The 19819-nt window shown below is 39.8% G+C and overlaps 1 protein-coding gene across 1 annotated transcript; it reads right to left on the bottom strand.

Moving 5' to 3' along the window:
- Positions 1 to 1421: 1421 nt before the first annotated feature.
- dcn (decorin) lies at positions 1422 to 19687 on the bottom strand. The gene is made up of 8 exons (XM_034863071.1): positions 19410 to 19687; positions 12124 to 12353; positions 8075 to 8187; positions 6927 to 7140; positions 5854 to 5967; positions 5442 to 5535; positions 4265 to 4403; positions 1422 to 2886 (listed from the first exon to the last, which is right to left on the bottom strand). The coding sequence occupies exons 2-8, from the start codon at positions 12332 to 12334 to the stop codon at positions 2686 to 2688; spliced, it is 1086 nt and encodes a 361-aa protein (XP_034718962.1). The 5' UTR covers positions 12335 to 12353; positions 19410 to 19687; the 3' UTR covers positions 1422 to 2685.
- Positions 19688 to 19819: the final 132 nt, after the last annotated feature.

Below are 19819 nucleotides of genomic sequence, written 5' to 3' on the forward strand. Positions count from 1 at the left end.
TCTTGTTTTCTTTAACTAACACACACACACACACACACACACACACACACACACACACACACACACACACACACACACACACACACACACACTCTCACACACACACACACACGTATACATATGTGTATACAAAACCCATCAATGTGAGTTAGAGGCTGCAGAAGTCGCAAGAAGCAAATTAATCTTTCTTCAGACCCTCCACCAACAGTTTTTACTCCCCAAGAGACCTGGATATGTTGATATAGTGGCAAAGTGATTCACATTGTCCTCCCACAACAAGAAATTTGATTATAGAAATGACAGGGCTGTGTGGAGATTGTGTGTTCCCCTGTGTCGGTTGGATTTCTTCAGGGTGCTGCTGTACAGTTTTTTCCCACAAACCATGGACATGGTGAACTGAAGACTCTAAATTGAATGTGTTGTCTGTCCATTTGTATATATAGATACATATATGTCTTGTAAATGTATACAGTACATCACTGTGATGTACCCTGACTCTTGGCTAATGCATGCTGGGAAGGGCTCCACCCACCTGAATCCTGCACAGGATAAGGGAATCTAGAAAATGGATGGGAGGCTTCACTTGGAACAATTTAACAGTTATGAAAAATGTGCTCTAAAAGGCTTAACAACTAAATTAATTAAATTGTAAAGAAAGTTTATAATTCAGTATAGTTCGCAAAACTTGGATCTATTACAGGATGCTGTCGTTGATTAAATTTACAATTCTGTTTTAAGCAAAAAAAACTAGCTAAAACACATCTATTCCTATAAGACTTGCTGCTCATGTCCTAACCAAAAATAGCCAGAATTACACTGAACTGAACTTGATACAGCCCAGATATTATGTACATAAAACATTCCACCCATATTTACTCTTTGACAAGAGTAGTCTAGATGGTGTGTTGTAACATCTGTAATGTAACTTATTGATACCAGATGAAGAATCCAGTGCTTTGCAGTGCTAAAGTGTCTGATAAAAGTGGAAATGTTTAAAAACTTTTTACTTGCTCATGAGGCGGAAATGTTTAAAGCCAAATTTCTTTTGGGTGCATTTTGTTGACGAGTCCTTGTCACTACAACATGAATATGCACTGAATATAAAATGCTAGTTTTTCCATGGACATGTGAATATCTGTGATTAAATCCACTATGGCAACCTTATTGGACATTTCAAGTCTTTGTCAAAGTTTTTTTTTCAATCAATGATGTAAGTGCCTGTAGCACTTTTGTGTAATGTGTATGTTGTTTATTGTTAAGGTGTCTTACCTGTTGCTCAGCCCATTTGACCTGTGCCTCCTCTTGACCTTGTTCGCCCAGAAGCCGCTGCCCTCTTTGTATTTGACCGGGAGCACACATGTCCATTCACATACATGATGATCAATGCAAGTTCTGGTCATTACATGCATCAAAAACTGCTACTTTTTCCATTAGTATTTTTATTTTGTTCAGGACACCTTAGCTGGAGCCCCTGCTCCGGAAAAAAAGAAGAACACCTTTGTTGCTGATATATTAAGTCTGAACTATGTTAAGTGCTTGTGCCTTTAAGCGAATTAAAGAAGTTTTTATACAGCATTTATATACAGCGTCTATACATATAACATTCGCACCAACATTGTTGCAGTGGGCATGCTAGTCCACACGCGATCCAATTATTTCTTGACTTTAAAAAAGAGATAAAGGGCAGGAACACATGGAAAGAAATACATACACACATTAACAAGAGATTCCAGAAAGAGCTAGGTTCAAGTTGAAAGGAAAAAAATAAAAAGAACAAATAGAGCATGCACAAAACTCTTTGGGAATGGCTTCTGTTTAAAACATATGTGGTTTATTCTACATTTTCTATAAGCTATTTTCATCTTATTTTTATTTTTTTAATGGAACAACATACACTAGGAGAGGAACAAGAGAGGAAATATGATGAAGAAAAAGTATAGAAAATACCCAAAACTAATTCAACACTGAAGCAAGCAAAAGAAATCACAATGTGATAGAAGTCACGGTTGCTTTTATCTCTACTTGAATTGAGTACAATACAAATAGAAACTCAGGAGTTCTTTCAAGGAGTGCAGCCTGGTAATGTTACACTCTAAATGCTATTCCTAGTACACAGGTAATATCTAGTACATTCTTGTATACCAGTTGTTAAAGGTATTGTAAAACACAAGTTATCCCCTTGCTGCCTGCTCTACAGGCCAACTTTTTTTTATAATTCATACAGTGGCTGAAGGTTGATCCAAATGGCATTGTAACATATTCCACTGATTAAAGTTTCAAATCTTTTTGGTTAGGTATAACCTCTGAATTTTAATGTATCCACTGAATGAAATAATGTTATTTATGTGAGAACATATTAGTACATACAATGTTGATGCTTGCCTAACTGCTTCTATGAATGTTGTGCTGTGTGTGAGAGCATCACCCTAGTATGCTATTTGCTGTAAGCCGTGTGTGTTGTTGCACCAACCTTGAAGCTGAATAATAAAAATGATATGTTGCGTTTGAGGTCCATGTCCACTAGAGATTTGAATTTAGTGCGTGGATTAATGACATCATCATTTGTGGGGAGGCAGTGTTGGTAGGGGTCAGTGTTGTGGGGCTGTGGTCAAACACGCACACTTTGAAAACTTTCACACACTCATTTACAAACACACACTTCCTTGCGGTGATGTGCGTGAGGCTCTACTTCTTCCTGTAGTTTCCGAGCTGGATGGCAGAGCGGTCGAAGACACAGCGGAAGGTGATGGGCTGAACTTCCCAGTAAGGCACAGGGTTGCTGAACAGGCTGATACCAGAGTACATGGCCTTCTTGTGGTTGAGGCCAGGAGGACAGAAGTCCCCTGTTCCTACAGCAGCAATCTTGTTGGCATGGAGGTAGACCACCTAGAGAAGGGATTTAAATAATGACAACCTTTGGTTAGTGAGTGGGAAGTGCATGGCAATAATTTAGTTTTTTGAAAAAGCAGATTAAGAACATAATCATAAGTCACCATATGAATAATAATAATAGCTCAAGAAAGCCAAATTAATATTTTTTTTCTTCAGGATGTTTAACTAATAACAGCCAGAAAAGGGCTTCCTGCATCATACTTCAAAATTAAGAATTGATGCAGCGGGATATCACAAGCACATAAAAAACATGCAACTGATCATTGTGTTTAACACAGTAGCCCTCCTCATGCAGCTCTGAGGGGGATAATAAGGATCTTAGGAATAAGAACAAAAGGAGAGGACAGACGACAGAAGACAAAGAACATAAGAGCTAAAAATATTTTTAAAAAGATCACAAAAATGTGAAAAACCTCATTAGGTCCCTCTGGGTGTGTAGGTTCTACAATTGAAACTCTACTGAGTATGGACTGACTATCTACTATAATAATGGTCATTTTAGTGTTGATTTAGTAAGTTCACATTCAACTTTGTATTCTTTTCATTTCAAAGAAAACATCCGAAGTTGAAGGTACTGTGTTTTTTTAGTTTTTTTTTATAAATACTCCATATTCGTATTTAAACCATGTGGCTTTTGCTCTTGGTACAACAACTGCATTGTCCCAATCTCTACTTAGAGAAATGCATATAAGCTTGTTGAGAGCAACAGTATTTCTCCAAACCATGTTCTTCCCATCATTTGGTTGTCATGGCATCTGAGAAAATTGCCATTTAAACGTGGGTGATCTTAAATGAAATGCATTGAAATGAGCAATAAAATGGTTGACAGGTGGACACGGCTGCGGTTCGTTCAGGGTGAATAAATAATCCCAACCAATGACAGGAAATTACCTCAAACATTTTTGTGGATGCAGCAGTAACTTAGCTTTGAGATGTCTAATGAAATCAATACATAAAACTGAGGCCACACTGCGGTTACAGGGCCTTAAATCAGGTGTGTTTACACTTCCCCCTACTGCCAAAACCCGTAACATTATAGTGTGATAGGCAATCAACACTACCAAACATACAAACTAAATGAATCCATGTGACTTTTGTTAAGGGAGCCTTGCTTGACTTGTAATCGGGCAGTGAAACAAGCCAAATGCAAAAATGCACCAAAGTAAACTTTTCCACTATGGTTTAGATCAGAGAAAATGAGTAGTGTGTGATCATACCGTACGAAAATCAGAAACAGAACTATAATGCTCAAGCAGCGATAATTTGCTGAAACTAAATAGATGCAACAACAATCTTCCTGTGATGATAAACCGCTGGATCAGTAACAGTAAGATATACAAGTAGTTACAAAGCTGAAGAAACCATTATGTACCTGGATGTACTTGTGGTCGGGCAAGCCAGCAGGAACACTGGTCAGAGCGTTGTTGTCGAGGTGCAGCTCTCGCAGGTGGGGGACGTTGGTCAGGGTGCCATTTTCCACAGAGCTGATCTCATTGTAGCTCAGACCAAGTCTACAGGACAAATCAGACTTGGATTTAGACTTAGACTTCTCTTTATTAATCCTTTTGGGATGACTCCCGCAAGGAATTCCAGCATCCGTTTTTGCAATAAATACAGTAAAAGACAGTACAAAGAAAATAACAGTCGTAATAATAATAATAAGAACAATAATAAGGAACATTTGACTGTAAAAGTACGTTAACCATAAATATTATAGTCAAAAGTGTCAGTGCAAGTCCGGGTGGGTATGTATGTATGTATGTATGTGTGTGTATGTGTGTTTGTGTGAATGTATGTATGTATGTATGTATGTATGTATTGTTTTGCCCTCTCTGCCCTATTTCCTCCTCCCCCCCGAGTGAGCAAGTACATGAGACATGGAAATGTGCAAATGTGTAGCAGAACAAGGAACACATGACCACACAGGTGGAGAAACCAAGATAGGGACATCAACATTTGTTTCCGGGTGCCAGAATTGTAGTTTGTTGACAATATGGCACAAAAAAAGAAATAACATAAGGAAATGAGAATACCAAAAAGAATCTACCGCTGCATTGAGGCCATTACTTTCCAGGTCTGTTTCTTAATTATAACCGAGTGGAAAATAAAAACCATTCTTCGTTCATATCCTCTACAACCTACTCCACTTCCTCAAAGAGCTCTTTGTTCTAGTTTTGGTATGCCATCTTTCATCAATCTGAGCAGTAATCTTATAAACACAAAGTGTATCCATATTTTAGGCGCAAACCAGTTATTTTGATTATCCAAAAACTACTGTTTGGGTCTTAAGTATTTTTATACAGTAAATCCCTTAAATGATAATACCAGAGTAAAGCTAATGCATGTCAAACTGGAGAATAAAAACATGAGACAGCAGGAAAAACCAAACAGAATAATAAAGAAATATGTTCCAAGGGGGATGGAATTGTGAAATAAGTAATTGCCATTTCTGACCACAATAGCTACTGTTCAGCAAGAGTTACATAGTCTCCCTTTAAAGTATACAGTAAACATGCGTTTATGTAAAGAAGAATCATGATTCGTATTACTTTGCGAGGTTCTTCAGGCCTTGGAAGTTGGCAGCCGTAACCTTGGAGATCTTGTTTCCATCCAGGTGGAGCTCAGAGAGAGAGCTGGGCAAACCTGGCAACCCACACAACAGGCATTTTATCTGTGCTCAAAAAGCACAGATATCAAGGAGTGGCTTTTCCCAAGTCTACTAAATCCAAAAGTTAATCCATGTATCATTTTACTAAATGCACCAGAGATGTTCCCACCCTTAGGTAGGCTAGGATGGTTTTGAATTACTGTGCAGTACAGTCTGTGTTTAATTACATTGAGCCCATTGATTTAAATCCAAGCAGGCATTTTTTAATAGAAGATGGTTGTTTTGACTGACCCTGACTGAATACATCTTGGATTAAGCCAAATTATATGTGGAAATAGATATCAGAGCTTTACCTTTTGGGATTTCTGTGATGTTCGTGTCTGCAATGCGAATGTAAGAAACCCTTTTCAGGTCAGCAAAAGCACTGGCCTCAACTCCTGCGCTTTTCAGAGGGTTGGATCCAAGCTCTGAAAAAAAGTTAAGGAAAAAACAGTTGAGACAGAAAAGAAAGAGAGAATGGCAGTAATGGATCGTGTCTGTGAAGTTAATTTCATACAGGAACACAGGGCTGAGTCATGAGTTAACAAAGTTAACAAATAAAATAACTTGTGTTTGCAACACAGCATTTCTCCGCGCTAGATTCACAGATTTGTCACGGATAATAATTCTCATATTTTTGCATTTTAAGTGTTTGAATTCCCACTTTGAGCTTTAGTTAAGCAATGAAAGAATGCCAGTTTTTAATTTGTGGAACAGGAAGTTTTACAAGTTAGAGTTGCCAAAGAGAAGCAAAAAAAAGTGGAATGGGGATGAAAGACAAATAATCTTTTTGGGAAAAAACAAAACATATTCTGTTGTGCATTAAAAGTCTGCAGCAGTCTCATCACTTCCCAATTGTGATGTGTAAATCTTGTCTCAACGGTCAAAATGTCATGAAGCAAACTTTGATTCTGGTCTTTCCAAACCAAAATCAATCAAAGTTACCATTCAGACACAAGAACCATCTTTAACAATAAATAAAATGACTGTTTTTATCCTCTGCAGTACTTGAATGCTGCATTGAATGGGTCCATTGGCTTGGAACATTTAAATCACTCCTGAATAAATATAAAATTCTCAAACCAAACTTATTTATGCATCACTTTGGTCAACATTCAACAAAGGCTAAAAGAGGATTTTGTTTTTCATGAAATTCCTGGACAACTCGGCACAGATTGTGGAAACATTAAATTTAAACACTAGTTTCACTCTGGGTAAATATTTTTATCACTCCTGCGGAACTGTAGCCATCCGCAAAGTCACGGTTCCACCTCCGGAGACATGACCTACTCCTGAAAAATATACGTCATACCTCTTCACACAGCTGGTGCTATAAAAATAAATATCTGCATTTTTCAACAAAGCAGAAACAATTTTATTCTCATACCCATGACGATGACATGGGACATGCCCTGGAAGGAAGACTTTTTGATCTTGGTGATCTCGTTCTCGTGGATGCGCAGCTCCTGCAGGCTCTTAGGCATGTTGGCGGGCACGTCCTTCAGCTTGTTCTTAGACAGGTAGAGACGCTGCAGCTTGGTCAGAGGGCTGAGGGCCTTGGCGTGGATGATGGTAATTTTGTTGTTCACCAGGATCAGAGCCTTTATGGAAGAATCCCAGGAGGATAAGATACTAGCATTAAGAAAAAAACATTATGTGTATACATATACATATATATAATTCTTCCTGCATGGTGTAGTAGATCTTTTACCTCTATCTCCACAACAATCGGAGAGAATAAAAATGCAGTCTGGCATCTTTACAGCAGTTTTTCTGTCTGTTTTTAAACAAATTTACAACACATTCTAATAATGTGGATTTTGAACTTAATTGGAATCTTTACACCTCAGTGGAATTCCCTACAAATGCACGAAGGGTGCAATTCAAAAGGTATACTTCCCATACGAGAAACTTCCCAGATGAGATTTTACAACAACAGGACATTGTGAACTCAACAGCTGTTCCAACAAAGTGTCTGTGCTGTCAAGGTGGAGGGCCACTCTGGAGATATACCTAATGCATTTGCAGAAGACTCTCATTATTGCTGTTCCACTCCCATGTTAAATAGACATGGCGCAATGTGAAGTATGTGGTCCATTCCCTTAAGAGGCCAGTTGCATTACAGTGGAAACAGCCCTGGCTATCAGACGGAGGTATTTATTGCAAACAAGAAAGCTACAGGAGCTTGAAGGCGTGAGTGTACAAGGCTTACGGGTGAATAGTTTCCACGCACCTGGGGACCGGGGGAGTGGGGGATGTATGGAGGAGGATGAAGAGATTTTGGGGATGGGAAGTGAAGTCAGATTCAAGTTTAAAATGAGCAATTGCTCTGGGGGGTGGTAAAATTTTTCACAAAATTGAAAAAGACAAATGAATGAATCATTTAAAAACAAGATGTTTCGCCATCGGGATCACCAAGGTTCATATTGAAAAAGGGTTGCAGTTAGTGTTACGATTACGTAACAACGCATTGCACAACATTAGGAACCATACACAGACATGGAGCTCTGCATTTGGACCTGAAATGTCTCTTACATGTAGTCCTTTGAGGTTCTTGAAGTCATTCTCCTTGATTTCAGTGATTTTGTTGTTCTGCAGGTCCAGCAGGGTGGTGTCGTCTGGGATTTCCCCAGGAACTGCCGTCAGACCTGATAGTGAATTTTTACAAAGGGTTAGAAGCATACAAATGCAGAACATTAGTCAGAATGATGGATAACGGGAAACTAAATTTGAGTTGAGTTTGACCACAATGTGATCGCAACAGGAAATGGATTTAAAACGGTTACCTAATTGTCACCATGACCGTGGTTACTGTTTGATGGTCAGTGGTCATCAATTGTAAACCACATACTGAGGCCCTTTTAGTCAGGTCATTTGTATTTTAAAGGCCCAGATAATAAATGTTAAATGTTAAGTTTTTAAAGTCAAGCAATAAACACAAAAGGTTCTGTTGGAACAATTTTGTGCTTTTGTTTGAGAGATTTTTGTCTTTTTGACCTGGCTTTTGTTATTACTTTAAAGTGGGCAATTGGAAAAGGTGATGCCACATGTAAGCACCAGACCGAATTTAGCAATAGTTGTTTGGTTGTTTAATGCTGGTGGCAGTGGCTGTCAAATCTGATGAAATAGTAACTGGGGATGTCTTTTCTTCTTCTGAACTTTAACTTTGATTGTTGCTTATTTAGTTATAAACATTTGGTTGAGGAGAAGTACATTAGGAGAAGTACATTAGATTTGAATTGCAGTTTTCAGGGGCTTTCCACAAGCCGGAAAGAGTAACCCAGTTTACAGTACCAACATTCCCATTTGGCTTTGTCAATGTAGCATGCTGCATGCAGTCTCGATGAAAGGGACGTAGAGAAGAACAGGTTTTATGGGGACATTCCAATGGGACCAAACAAATGTTACGCTTCGAGGCACAAATGGTGGAAATGGACCTTAAAACAAATTTCCTTTGGAGTAAGTAAGCGACTGCATACCTGGACACTGATCTCACGCTACATCGCTTGGAATTTATCGTGGCATGGCTAATGTGACTGAAAATGGCATGTGTAGTGAAAGACTTTTTGGTTGAGTGGACTTGCTTTTAAACAAAGTTGAGCAAAGACAGCTGCGCCATTCACTGTGTATGCACCTCTGCATCTGTGGTAACCCAAAAAAAACACGGAGATTCATGATGGACAGTTTACTTTTCAGATGAAGAGGGGAAGAATAAACTGTTTAACAAAGAAGCTTACATTCTGCATGTCTAGTCCACATACGTATGTCTGGACACATTTTGTCCTAAAAACTTGGGACGACTTCTGCTCCACTCACCCAAACATTACTTCCAGCTAGGTTTCCTTTTTTTCCCAGCTTTCCCAACTCAGCAGGGAATGACCCACAAACCATCACAGCTGTTTGTGGTTACCACCACCATTGCAGCACCACACTGTATATCTCCATACTTCCACAAACATTCTTTTGTTATTGTTTTTCTCAAAAAAGGTAAAAGTCAGATTTCAGCCTATGCTGCTTCAATTTGTAATATTCTTTTTTCTAGATCTGTTTCAACAAGCAGCCAAACTTAATGGAAATGCAAAACTACAATGTCTAGAAAAAGTATTTTAATAAAGGGCATTCCAGTATTTAAAATGGGTCTGTTAGTGTGTGTAGCATCACTGAGAAGTTTAAAGGTAATTCTTTAGATTTTTATAGAGTAACACCCAGATTTATTTTAAAGAAAAATGCTTCAAAATAAAGATTTTACCCCAATTGTGTGTTCTCTTACATCCAACGCTCTCCATGACAATTTACAGTTTACTAAGTTATCTTATGACAAACCAAGTTGTGTTGCTTGCTGTAACAGAAATTCAGGAGAAAAATGTGTGGGAAACACAAATGACCTGTTGACTGTACACATCCTCAACCATTCAGTGTCTTAAAATAAGTGAAAAGATGTTTCCACTGCAAATTAATTTGTGTATAAGATTACATGCTTAAAGGCATATAAAACAAATACTCTCCTCCATACTGGTACTACAGTAAAAACTTGTTGCAACTACAACTACTTGGCCATATGAAACAAAATGGTTAGCGCTTTAATCAGTGCCATGATAACAGTAACACAAACTGACTCAATTAAATCAATTATTTGAATGTTATGTTTTGGTCAGCATCTCAATTTTCAGCTGATAGAAACTTGGCAGGAAATAAACAAGAAGAGCATGACTTTAAGTCTGGCTCCCACTATTATAGTCACTTTTAATCACTCCATCACTCCATTTTAAAGCAAAGTGATCGGTATGTGGAGCATATAATTGCTCCACACTGGGCTCAACTCATTTTAAGCACTTCTAAGCATCAAATACAGTGTTAACTGCATGTTTGGAATGGCCTGTCCATGTCTGTTGCTGTGGCTGGGCAAGACAATTAAATCTGGCTGCATCATCAAAGGCCTGATTGCCTTATGGGATATGAGTACATTTGGATTTATTACCACACATCTACACAATTTTACTGTTTATAAAAGAAAACATTTTCAATCAGAGAATGCTGATTGTGCCACTAGGTACATCCGAATACTTGGTAGCAGGATACACAGCTGTGCCAGGTTCTGGATAATCAAAACCTCATTCTAACAGAGTTGGCAAATATAATCACAACTCATTTGAACCCTAGGCAAAATGTTGTTTGTTTAGCTGTCATCCTGTCAGCCACTCAAAGAGAAAAATGTACATCTACAAAAAGGTGCTTTGGAATAGTGTGCCCAAATATATACAAATAAGTTTTAATCCTGTGTGTGTCTAAACGTGTGAGTGTGTGTGTGTTTGCGTGCACGCCAGCAGATCTGGGGAACAGATGGAGGCGCAGGGCCAAAAGTGCTAATGCAGGAGTTGAGAATCCAGCTGTGGAGCTGTGTCCCTGGGGAAAGTGCTGCGCTTACTGAGACCCCGACTAGAGGACTGATGTAATGGAACCAGTGTTTTCCTGAACATCACTCTCTCCGTCTGTCGCTCTGACTGTTTAGTCACCTGGTCTGTTAGTCTGTCTGTCCGCTCTGCTTATACTTATGCTTTATCTTGAATCTGTAAAAGCTGTCTCCTTTTGCACTCTCAACCCTGGCCCTCCTAAGCTTACTAAACTAACGTGGTTATGAGCTGGTCATGTCTGTCTACTCCTTTTTTATTTTATCCTCCCAGTTTGTCCAGTTGTGAAACTTCCTTCTCTCCTTTTTCTGCATCCTTTCCAAATAAAAGCAGAGCCAAAAAACACAAACTGTGTATGCAAAGCACTTTTGTGTAATATACAAGAATAAATGAGGTCAGGGACTTTTCTATGACAAAGTTTGTGGGATGACTCAAGCGGTTGTGTATGCTATGCATCAGATTAGACAAACAGAGTTGACACGGTCCAAACAACGAAGATGAAAATTAAGGAAATTGCTGTGACTGCTGGATTTAAAACTCTGCAAATTAAGTGTAGACTTTTGACCTTGGTGAGTAAGCTTTACATTAAGAAACAAGTTTTGGAAAGTTTTGTTCAGGACTTTCCAATGCACAAACTAACAATTGATCTCCACTACTGTTTGAAAGACAATTTGGCCGGCAAGGGCATATAATGTAATTGTTAATTGTTATTGTGATTGAAATATAGCTCACAGAATCTGTGAGTGTTTAAAGTGTAAACTTGGGTGTCATGTTCTCTGGAGGGATTTAAAATAATGTAACATAACATACCCCTGGAATGAAAATGTGTGTTTAGCTAGATGCACAAGACAGTTTGCAGAGTTGGGGACCTTTTCTGCTCTTAAAAAACAGTAACGTCACTCAGCACAATAGAAGTACAATAAAACTACTGCAGACACCCATCTGACCTCATTTCTTCCATTTATGGTACCTCATTTGTTTGAAATGGAGGATTGGGCAAAGAAAATGGATGTGAACAAGAAGTTTGATGCATTTACTCTGAACTGCAATTCAAATCAAGTCACAACAATTTGTTTTAGGGATTATGGGCTCATGGGTAGCATTGGTCAAAGAGATCCAGATGACTGATGTGTGAGATTGTACACAAGCATGTGAACCATTAGTGGGAGGTCTTACCGAGGTCCGAGCACTGGATTACTCGCAGGTGGCACTGGCATCTGAAGGGGCACTTGGGTCCTTCAGGCACAACAGGCAAGCCTACATCTGGCCCTTCAGGCAAGCCTGATCCTGCCTCATCTTCCACCATGAAGTCTAGAAAGCCAGACTGGCGGAAGGGCAGTGCCCAGCAGGCCGTGACCAGGAGCAGAGAGAGACAGGCTGACCTCATGGTGCTGCTAGCAGGGAGCCTGGAGGACGAGAGGACACATTTCAAAGGTTTGGGTGGATACACTTTCAAAATAGTCTGTCTATGATTAGTTTTGAAACTACCATACTGGGTTTAACTGTTTGTTTTCATTCACTGTGAAGAAGGTCACAGTGAGAGAGAGACAGAACACAGGAAATGTATTGAAGACCAGAGAAGCAAAGGGCAAAGGTGAGAGGTGGACAGGCGAGAAGGTTAAACACTTGGGTGTAAGAATTCAGTGAGGTTGTTCAAATAAGCTTTTTAACTGGTCAGTTTTAAGCAGAAGGTGAAAGGTAATAGACAAGGGGTTAGCAAAAACCCATTTGAAAAAATTACACAATAGTAGTTTATTAGAAGGGACAGGCTGTTCAGGCACATCATGTGTAAAGGAATGGAGGGCAAACAAAAAAGACATGTTCCCAAATCAATTACAGTAGTACACTACTATTTAACTATTTATTTTTTTAGCTGACTATTTGTACAGTTTATTCATTTTTGCTTTGGCATCAGCTTTTTCGCCTCCTAACTAGTTGTTTTAACACACTCGCAAACGTAACAGAACAAACTAATGTTTTACTGTTGGTCCACTGAGTCTAGATACCATAATGCAATCTGCCAATGTAAATTGCTTTTGCAAAAGACAAAGAAACAACATTGACTGTTGCATATGGAACATCTGCATAGGCTCTTGCAGAAATACACAGGGGATGCATCAAGGGGAGTTCCTCTGCCACCGTACACCACTGTGCTGCATTTTCTATTCAAAGTAATAAATCACAGTAATCATTTGTTTTCCATTAAAATCCTTTACGGAGCATAGATTTGAATGAATAGAGTCACTGGGAAAATCCTGCTTCCTTATGCGTTCTTCTATTTCTAAACACAACCACACACAAGTTGAAACATCCATGCACTCTCTCAAATATTGTGGAGATCCACAAAACTCCCTGACCTTTTACACTTCAACACACACACACACACACACACACACACACACAGACACACACACACACACACACACACACCAATCTGCTTGTCTTGGGTATAGCCAAACGTTGCTCCTTCCCTCTTGGTTCCACAATAATTGAAGGGCGGATTTGAGCCACAGCTGCTAACAAATGATCTGAGAGAAGCTGGTCTGAAGCGGACCTTGACCTAAATATCAGGACCAGGATGATGAAACTGACCCAAACCAGTTGGCCAGAGCTGAAAGTGACTCTGGGCTGGTTTAAATGGTCTGTGTGCATGTGTATGGTGCTCATAAGCTGTAGCTTTGCTTAAATTATGTTGTTTGAGTGTATATGTTCATGTTTTAGGTGGGAATAAAGCAATAGTTTGTGTCTTTAATTGTATTAAAGCAAGTGCACAAGTTCTACATGCACCTTTAAATGCAAACATGTAATATATAAAAAAAAAGTTTAAGTCTTTTAAATCTGTGTGTGAGTAAAAAAAGCAAAAGAAAGAGATGTGCTGATGTAGTGTAAATCGAGTTTAGGGTTACGTCAGGTCACGGGATTGTGGTTTGGAGGGACTCTCAACACAAGCAGTAATTAAAGTCCCTGTCCACAAAACAGCTATCGCTTTGACACACTATAAGGCTTCAGTCCAGTGGTTACAGTGCTTGCATACAGTATCACCAAGCTTGAAATCACTTCCATTCAGAGGGGAATTGTGTTGGATGGGATAGCTCTGCATCTTATTGTTTCTGTTTTTTTATACTCTTGTTCTGTTGCTGTGAAGCAGAAAAAAACTAAGTACATTCAAAAGGATGACTTCATAGGTCGGCATTTAGAGCCTAGAATCGTGTCACACTATGTTCGAAGTATAGATCCAAAGAGTTTTCTATCCAAAACGTTTGCCATTTTGTCTCACTTGGAAACATGGAGTATTTCTTGTAGTGGGAGGCGTTGAAACAAAGAGCTCCGGTCTGAACATACAGTAGATCCAGAGTACACGTTGTTCCAGTCTTTAACAGACTGAGTAATCTTGGCTGTGTTAGGCTCTCTTATCTAAGCACAGCTGGAAGCTCAATCCAACAAAAACCTTGTCTGCAAACTTGGCAGCAGCGTTCTGCCGGTATTTTGGACTTAGGGATGCAAAGCACTCCTGGGTTAAAAAAGTGCTTTTTGATGCTCTTGTTGGTTTGTTTTATCCTGCCAAATGGGTTTGTCTCATAGTTTACTACATTAATTGCCAATACTGGAAAGTATATTAAAGTCAGTGTGTAACTTTCCATAGGAGGTAATAGTGTTGTTAACTCACATCTGGCACATCTTGCAAGCTGGAACATTCAGTTATCTTTAAAGCCAGTGTACTAGCTTTGCTTCAAGGAACAGCAATGCACACAAAAAAATGAATGTCTCACCGCTGATGACTGAACCTTCTCTATCTGCTTTGACCCATGGAATTGGTGCAGGATTTCAGATGGCCCTCCATATGTCCTGCCATCAATCTATCAACCTTTGTCCATAAACACTTCAGCAGCTTTTAATGTGAGCCAGACAGGCTAGAAGAAGAAAGAGAAGAAGAAGAAGAAGAAGAAAAGAGGGATCTCAAACTAAGCTCCATGGGCAACTGATAGCTGCAGCATTACTGCAATAACAATAATTACTCATGATGAGACTAAAACGGTTGATTTTGAAATCAGACTAAGAAAGTTGAATATAAGTGATATCCAGGGATCATTGTGTGGGACTTGAACTCAAAATTTGTGACCACAGCTGCCGAATGAACCATATATCGTATGGATATAAATGAGTTAGGTACTGTACATTGTACATTAAAGTGGTGAAATAATGGGTCAACCTAGGCTTATCTGTGAACATGTCACATTAAATTCAAATCACAAAACAAGGAATTATGGTCAAAGGCAAAGGCTTTTCACAGCTTTTACACCTGGGATGGGCCTCGCATGAGACAACCTGCTGTGCCTAGGGCGTTGGTTCTTTCCTTACCAGTGCTCAGATGTGTCCACTGGCCCTTCTCTAAGATGATGCCCCCACCCTCTCTCTCACACACACACACACACACACACACACACACACACACACACAAAGCTAGAATCTACTGAACACACAACACAGGCTGCTCAATCACACGTGTGTGTGTGTGCATGTTACACCTGCAAGGCTTCCGACAGAGCATGCTGGAACATGACTTGTCAATGCAAACTCTACATCTCGCCAGTATCAGCAATTTGAATCACCTCAAAGAAGATTTCTGTTATGGGATAAAAGATATTCCCCTTATCATTTTCACTTTGACGGAGCAATTGTAGTTATCACACCAAGCTGGAAATCAAAAGGGCTCATTTAGCGCCCTGCAGCATAGGAAACACGATCTGACTTTTTATGACCTTATCTTAAAATTTATAATTTTTGTATCCCCACTTGTTTTTTAATAACTATTACAGACAGATCATGTTCACCATATTACATACTATTGAAATTCCTTTTAAAACAGTGGCTTTTACTATTTAGGTATTAGATCATCCATTTGTAAAATTATAAATTCTTTTCTCCAAAGTTATTTTCATAACATATCATTATGAAATGATGTGAGGCAGCTTGAAGGGCCAGCATCACATTGTGGTACGGAGTCTGCCAGCTTACAAAATGAAAGTGGGGCAGGTTTTATTCACAAGAATTGGATTGTCACTAATCAGTGCAAATGTGGAAGGACTTGGTACACACTAGTTTTGCACTAATCTGATGTATGTAACCATTTAAATTTTTGACCTAATTTTGATAAAAGCGTATGGTGACTTCTGTCAAACAGGATGTAGTAGTAGTAGTAGTTCATGCTCTAGTAAAGAACATCCTTGATGATTTTAACGTTAATCTGTATTTCACTCTGAACTTTAATCACAGGTGAAACCAACCCAACTGAAATGATGGTTTAAGGCCTTTCCGAAGAGTTTGAAAATGCTTTGAATGGTCAGCAGAAGTCTGTTGAACTATGGTTGGTATAGAAAATATGTGTCAAAAAGTAAAATGCACAAGTAGCTTTGAGAAGACTGTATTTTCAAAAGATTTACAATTCCAGTAAAAGGGCATGTGGAAAATAGTACACAAACAAACATCCAATCTTTTCTCTGTCTCTGAAACCTGAGATTCATCATCCCATCTCTGACGAAGGAGGTTGATATTTCCTGTGGTGGCGGCTTCCTTGTCCAATCTTCTGTGACCCTCTTTTGTCTTATCCTCCCTCCCTACACTCTCCCCCAAGTCTGGCCCCAGCATTACTAATGATTCCCAGACCGAAAGCAAAGCTTGCATGAGGGAGTAAAATCATTTTTTCCCTCTTTAGCTTTATCACTTTCTTCACTTTGTCACTGCCTTTCATTGAAACTCTCGAGCTTGTAAAATCAGTAAAATACCCGCAGAACAATTACCACATCAGCAAGTCTTTCACTTAAACTTCTGCAGCCTTATAGAAACATATTTGAGTGTTCAGCCCCATGCTGTCGTGATTTTAGCAAATCAAACCATGTTGCAATAAAGGAAACAATATGAAGCAACCACTATCCTGCCATCCACGCTGGTCCGCTACCCCCCCCCCCTCCCCTCCCCTCTAACTCTCCACAGGCCTGCGTCTGCCTCTGCAGAGCGTCTGTCAGCAATGAATCACTGGAAGGTATTTACAAGGCCACAGGACGTTTAAAACATGTGTGGCCCTTTTAACCCATCAGCATATGAGTGCACTTCCCCTCCCATGCAGTTAGCAACATAGGCATGATCGATAATAACGCTGCAATGTAAAAATGTGAAAGATTTTACGGGCTCTTCCTTTGGTAGTGGTGTGAGAAGTCAGCAGTTGTTATTTTCAACAAATATCTGATATATCAGGGGATTTTGTGAGCAAGAACACGTGTATCTGAAGATATGCAAAGATACGGCCAACAAACTGTTTCAGAGCCAAAACCTTCTTGTAACAAGGCGTTTGGAGAAATCTCGTACGGAAAATATCCCCCCATGCAACCATGTACGATTGAAGGAGACATTTCTTGGCTTCGAGAATGCCCAGGACTCTTTTGACCACTACAATCAATATAATTCTTCATGCAGAAGAAATGAAGAGTCACAGCCATAACTATTATTGAAAGATCATTCAGGGTCTCTAAAGCATGCCTGTTGTTTGGAGCCATGGCACGACAAAGCCAGCGAGTGGTTAAACCACATTTCAGCTGTTCCATGAGAAGAGCTGTCTGCTTGCCATCAACCTCAGTCCCATTATCAACAGTCTGCGCTGCACAGACGTGGACAAACTGCCCAACCTTCTCTCCCTTTCTTCTCTTTCCATCTCCTCCTCCCTTTACTCTTCCCCTTCCTTTCCCGGCTTCTCTCCCATAGCTTATGGTATTTTTATTTCTCTGTCTGACCCTTAAAACTTTGGCCAGAAAGACTGACATGTGAAACTCTGATATTCCAGTGAGCAAAGGGGGGGGAGAGTCTTCAAGGCTAATGTCCATTCAATTCCATTGTTCTTTTGCTCTTTTTGACCATAAGAGTTGAAGTCTGATGGAAAAAATGCAGTCCCTGAGTGCAAATCTAGGCCTTGTCTCCTCCTAACCTTCCATTCACTCATTTCTGGTTCAACTGTTAAACATCTGCTCAGCTCAACTCAACAGTATGAACTGCAGAAGTACTTTTATTGCTCTGAATGTATTTTGGTGTACTGTTTATTTCTCTTGTTCAGCCTCTCTCCTATTCTAAGCCCCACTTTTCCTTCAATTTAGTTTGTCTCACTTTTCTCTTGTTCATCCTCACTCCAGTCCACTCAGTGCAGCTGAGCCTTATTAGGTGTTTTCCCTGCTGGCAAAAAGGATGTAATGAGTTAGCTGAGAGTTGTGTTGGCTTGCCTGGAAGCCTTCAGACCTCTCTTTGATAGAGGAAGCTGTACCATTACAGGATTAATGGCTCTGTGCGTTGCCAGGTACAGCTTCTTTTTTTTTTTGCATCTCGTCTTCAAAGCTTCTCACTTTAAGTTCCCCCAGCAATTTGGGTTCTGTTCTGCTCCGATGAAAACAGCAGCAAACTGTGGGCATGGAAGGTTCACATTGAGAAGAAACAGGGCAGCAGAGCGGACAGATAAGAGATTGGGGTTAAAATGGTCTGGCTGCAGTCTCACATGAACTGCTGAAATGGACAGTGTGAGAAGCAGCAGAAACAACTTTTCCATAGCAAGCTCTTGACAAGAACTAATGGGCTGAATCAAGACAAAGAAATCCTAATTACTGTTTCAGCTTTTGTCCCCCTCTCCTAACTTGTTTGTAGACTGCCCAATAACACCACAGGGAAAGAACAAAAGAGAAAAATGTTTAAAGAAAGACAAACAAAGAGAGAAAAGGAACATATGGATGAAACAAAACATTTACTGCTGACATTAGCAATTGTTGACTGTAAGAAGAAAAAACCTTCTGCCTCCCCATCACGCAACCCCTTGTCTTTATGTAAGCACTACAAATCTGATCATGTATACAACTAACACACTTAAAAATCTAGCTTGAGGAATGCACTTCCATATGGGTTACATCCGAACAATAAACGAACGTAAAAGTAAAAAACGGCAAGCTGAAACTGTAATCTAAGAAAGTGCTAAAAAAAATCACATGGCACTCTTGGTGGATGCCTCAGGATTTACACTGGGCCAGGAGAATACTTTTTTTTGGCAGTTGAGTGAGGTACCAGCATCAACTCTACTACCACACCCCCTTCCCTAGCCGCTGCTCTTTTCACTGAGCTGCATGCAGATTGGACTGGAAATGATTAAAGGTCTCTCCCCACAAAGCCGAACGAGCTGTGATACATACAACATACTTACACATATATAACATACATAACACAACTGTTACGAACACCACCAGCAATCTTATAACTTATGAGTTTTAAATCCTGAAGGATAGATTTTGTAATGCAAAAAGAAACAATCCAACAAACTCTCTCTCTCTTTCTTCAAAAATTAACCCACAGTGAAACCTAACGCCTTATTACTAACCTCACTTCACCCATTATTTTGCATACTTTTCTCCCCTCTTGGAGTTAAAGGAATAACCTACCTGTTCTCTGTAGAACCAAGGCAAAGAGAGAAGAAGTGTGCGAGATGAGCTTGACTCCCAAAAATCCAGTCCAGTTAGGGGATGAGACTGAAGTGGCTGTGAGGGCCTATGGGGTAATTGGACTTGGAGCGCGTGCAGCCAAGATCAAGCAGGTGTGCTCTGTCACAACAAGGGGAGGAGAGAGAGAGAGAGGGCGAGAGACAGAGGAGAGAGAGGGGAGAGAGATAGAAGGAGGGAGGGTCTGACCGCCGAGCTCCTCGCAGGACAGAAACAATTGGTGGAAACGTTCAGCGTTCTTGCTGCGTGCTCCAAAAACAGCTGGAAATGGAGAAGGGAGGAAGAAAAAAAAGTACGGAGAGAGAGAGAGAGAGAGAGAGAGAGAGAGAGAGAGAGAGAGAGAGAGAGAGAGA

This window comes from Etheostoma cragini, chromosome 23, assembly GCF_013103735.1.
Source record: "Etheostoma cragini isolate CJK2018 chromosome 23, CSU_Ecrag_1.0, whole genome shotgun sequence".
Lineage (NCBI taxonomy): Eukaryota > Metazoa > Chordata > Actinopteri > Perciformes > Percidae > Etheostoma > Etheostoma cragini.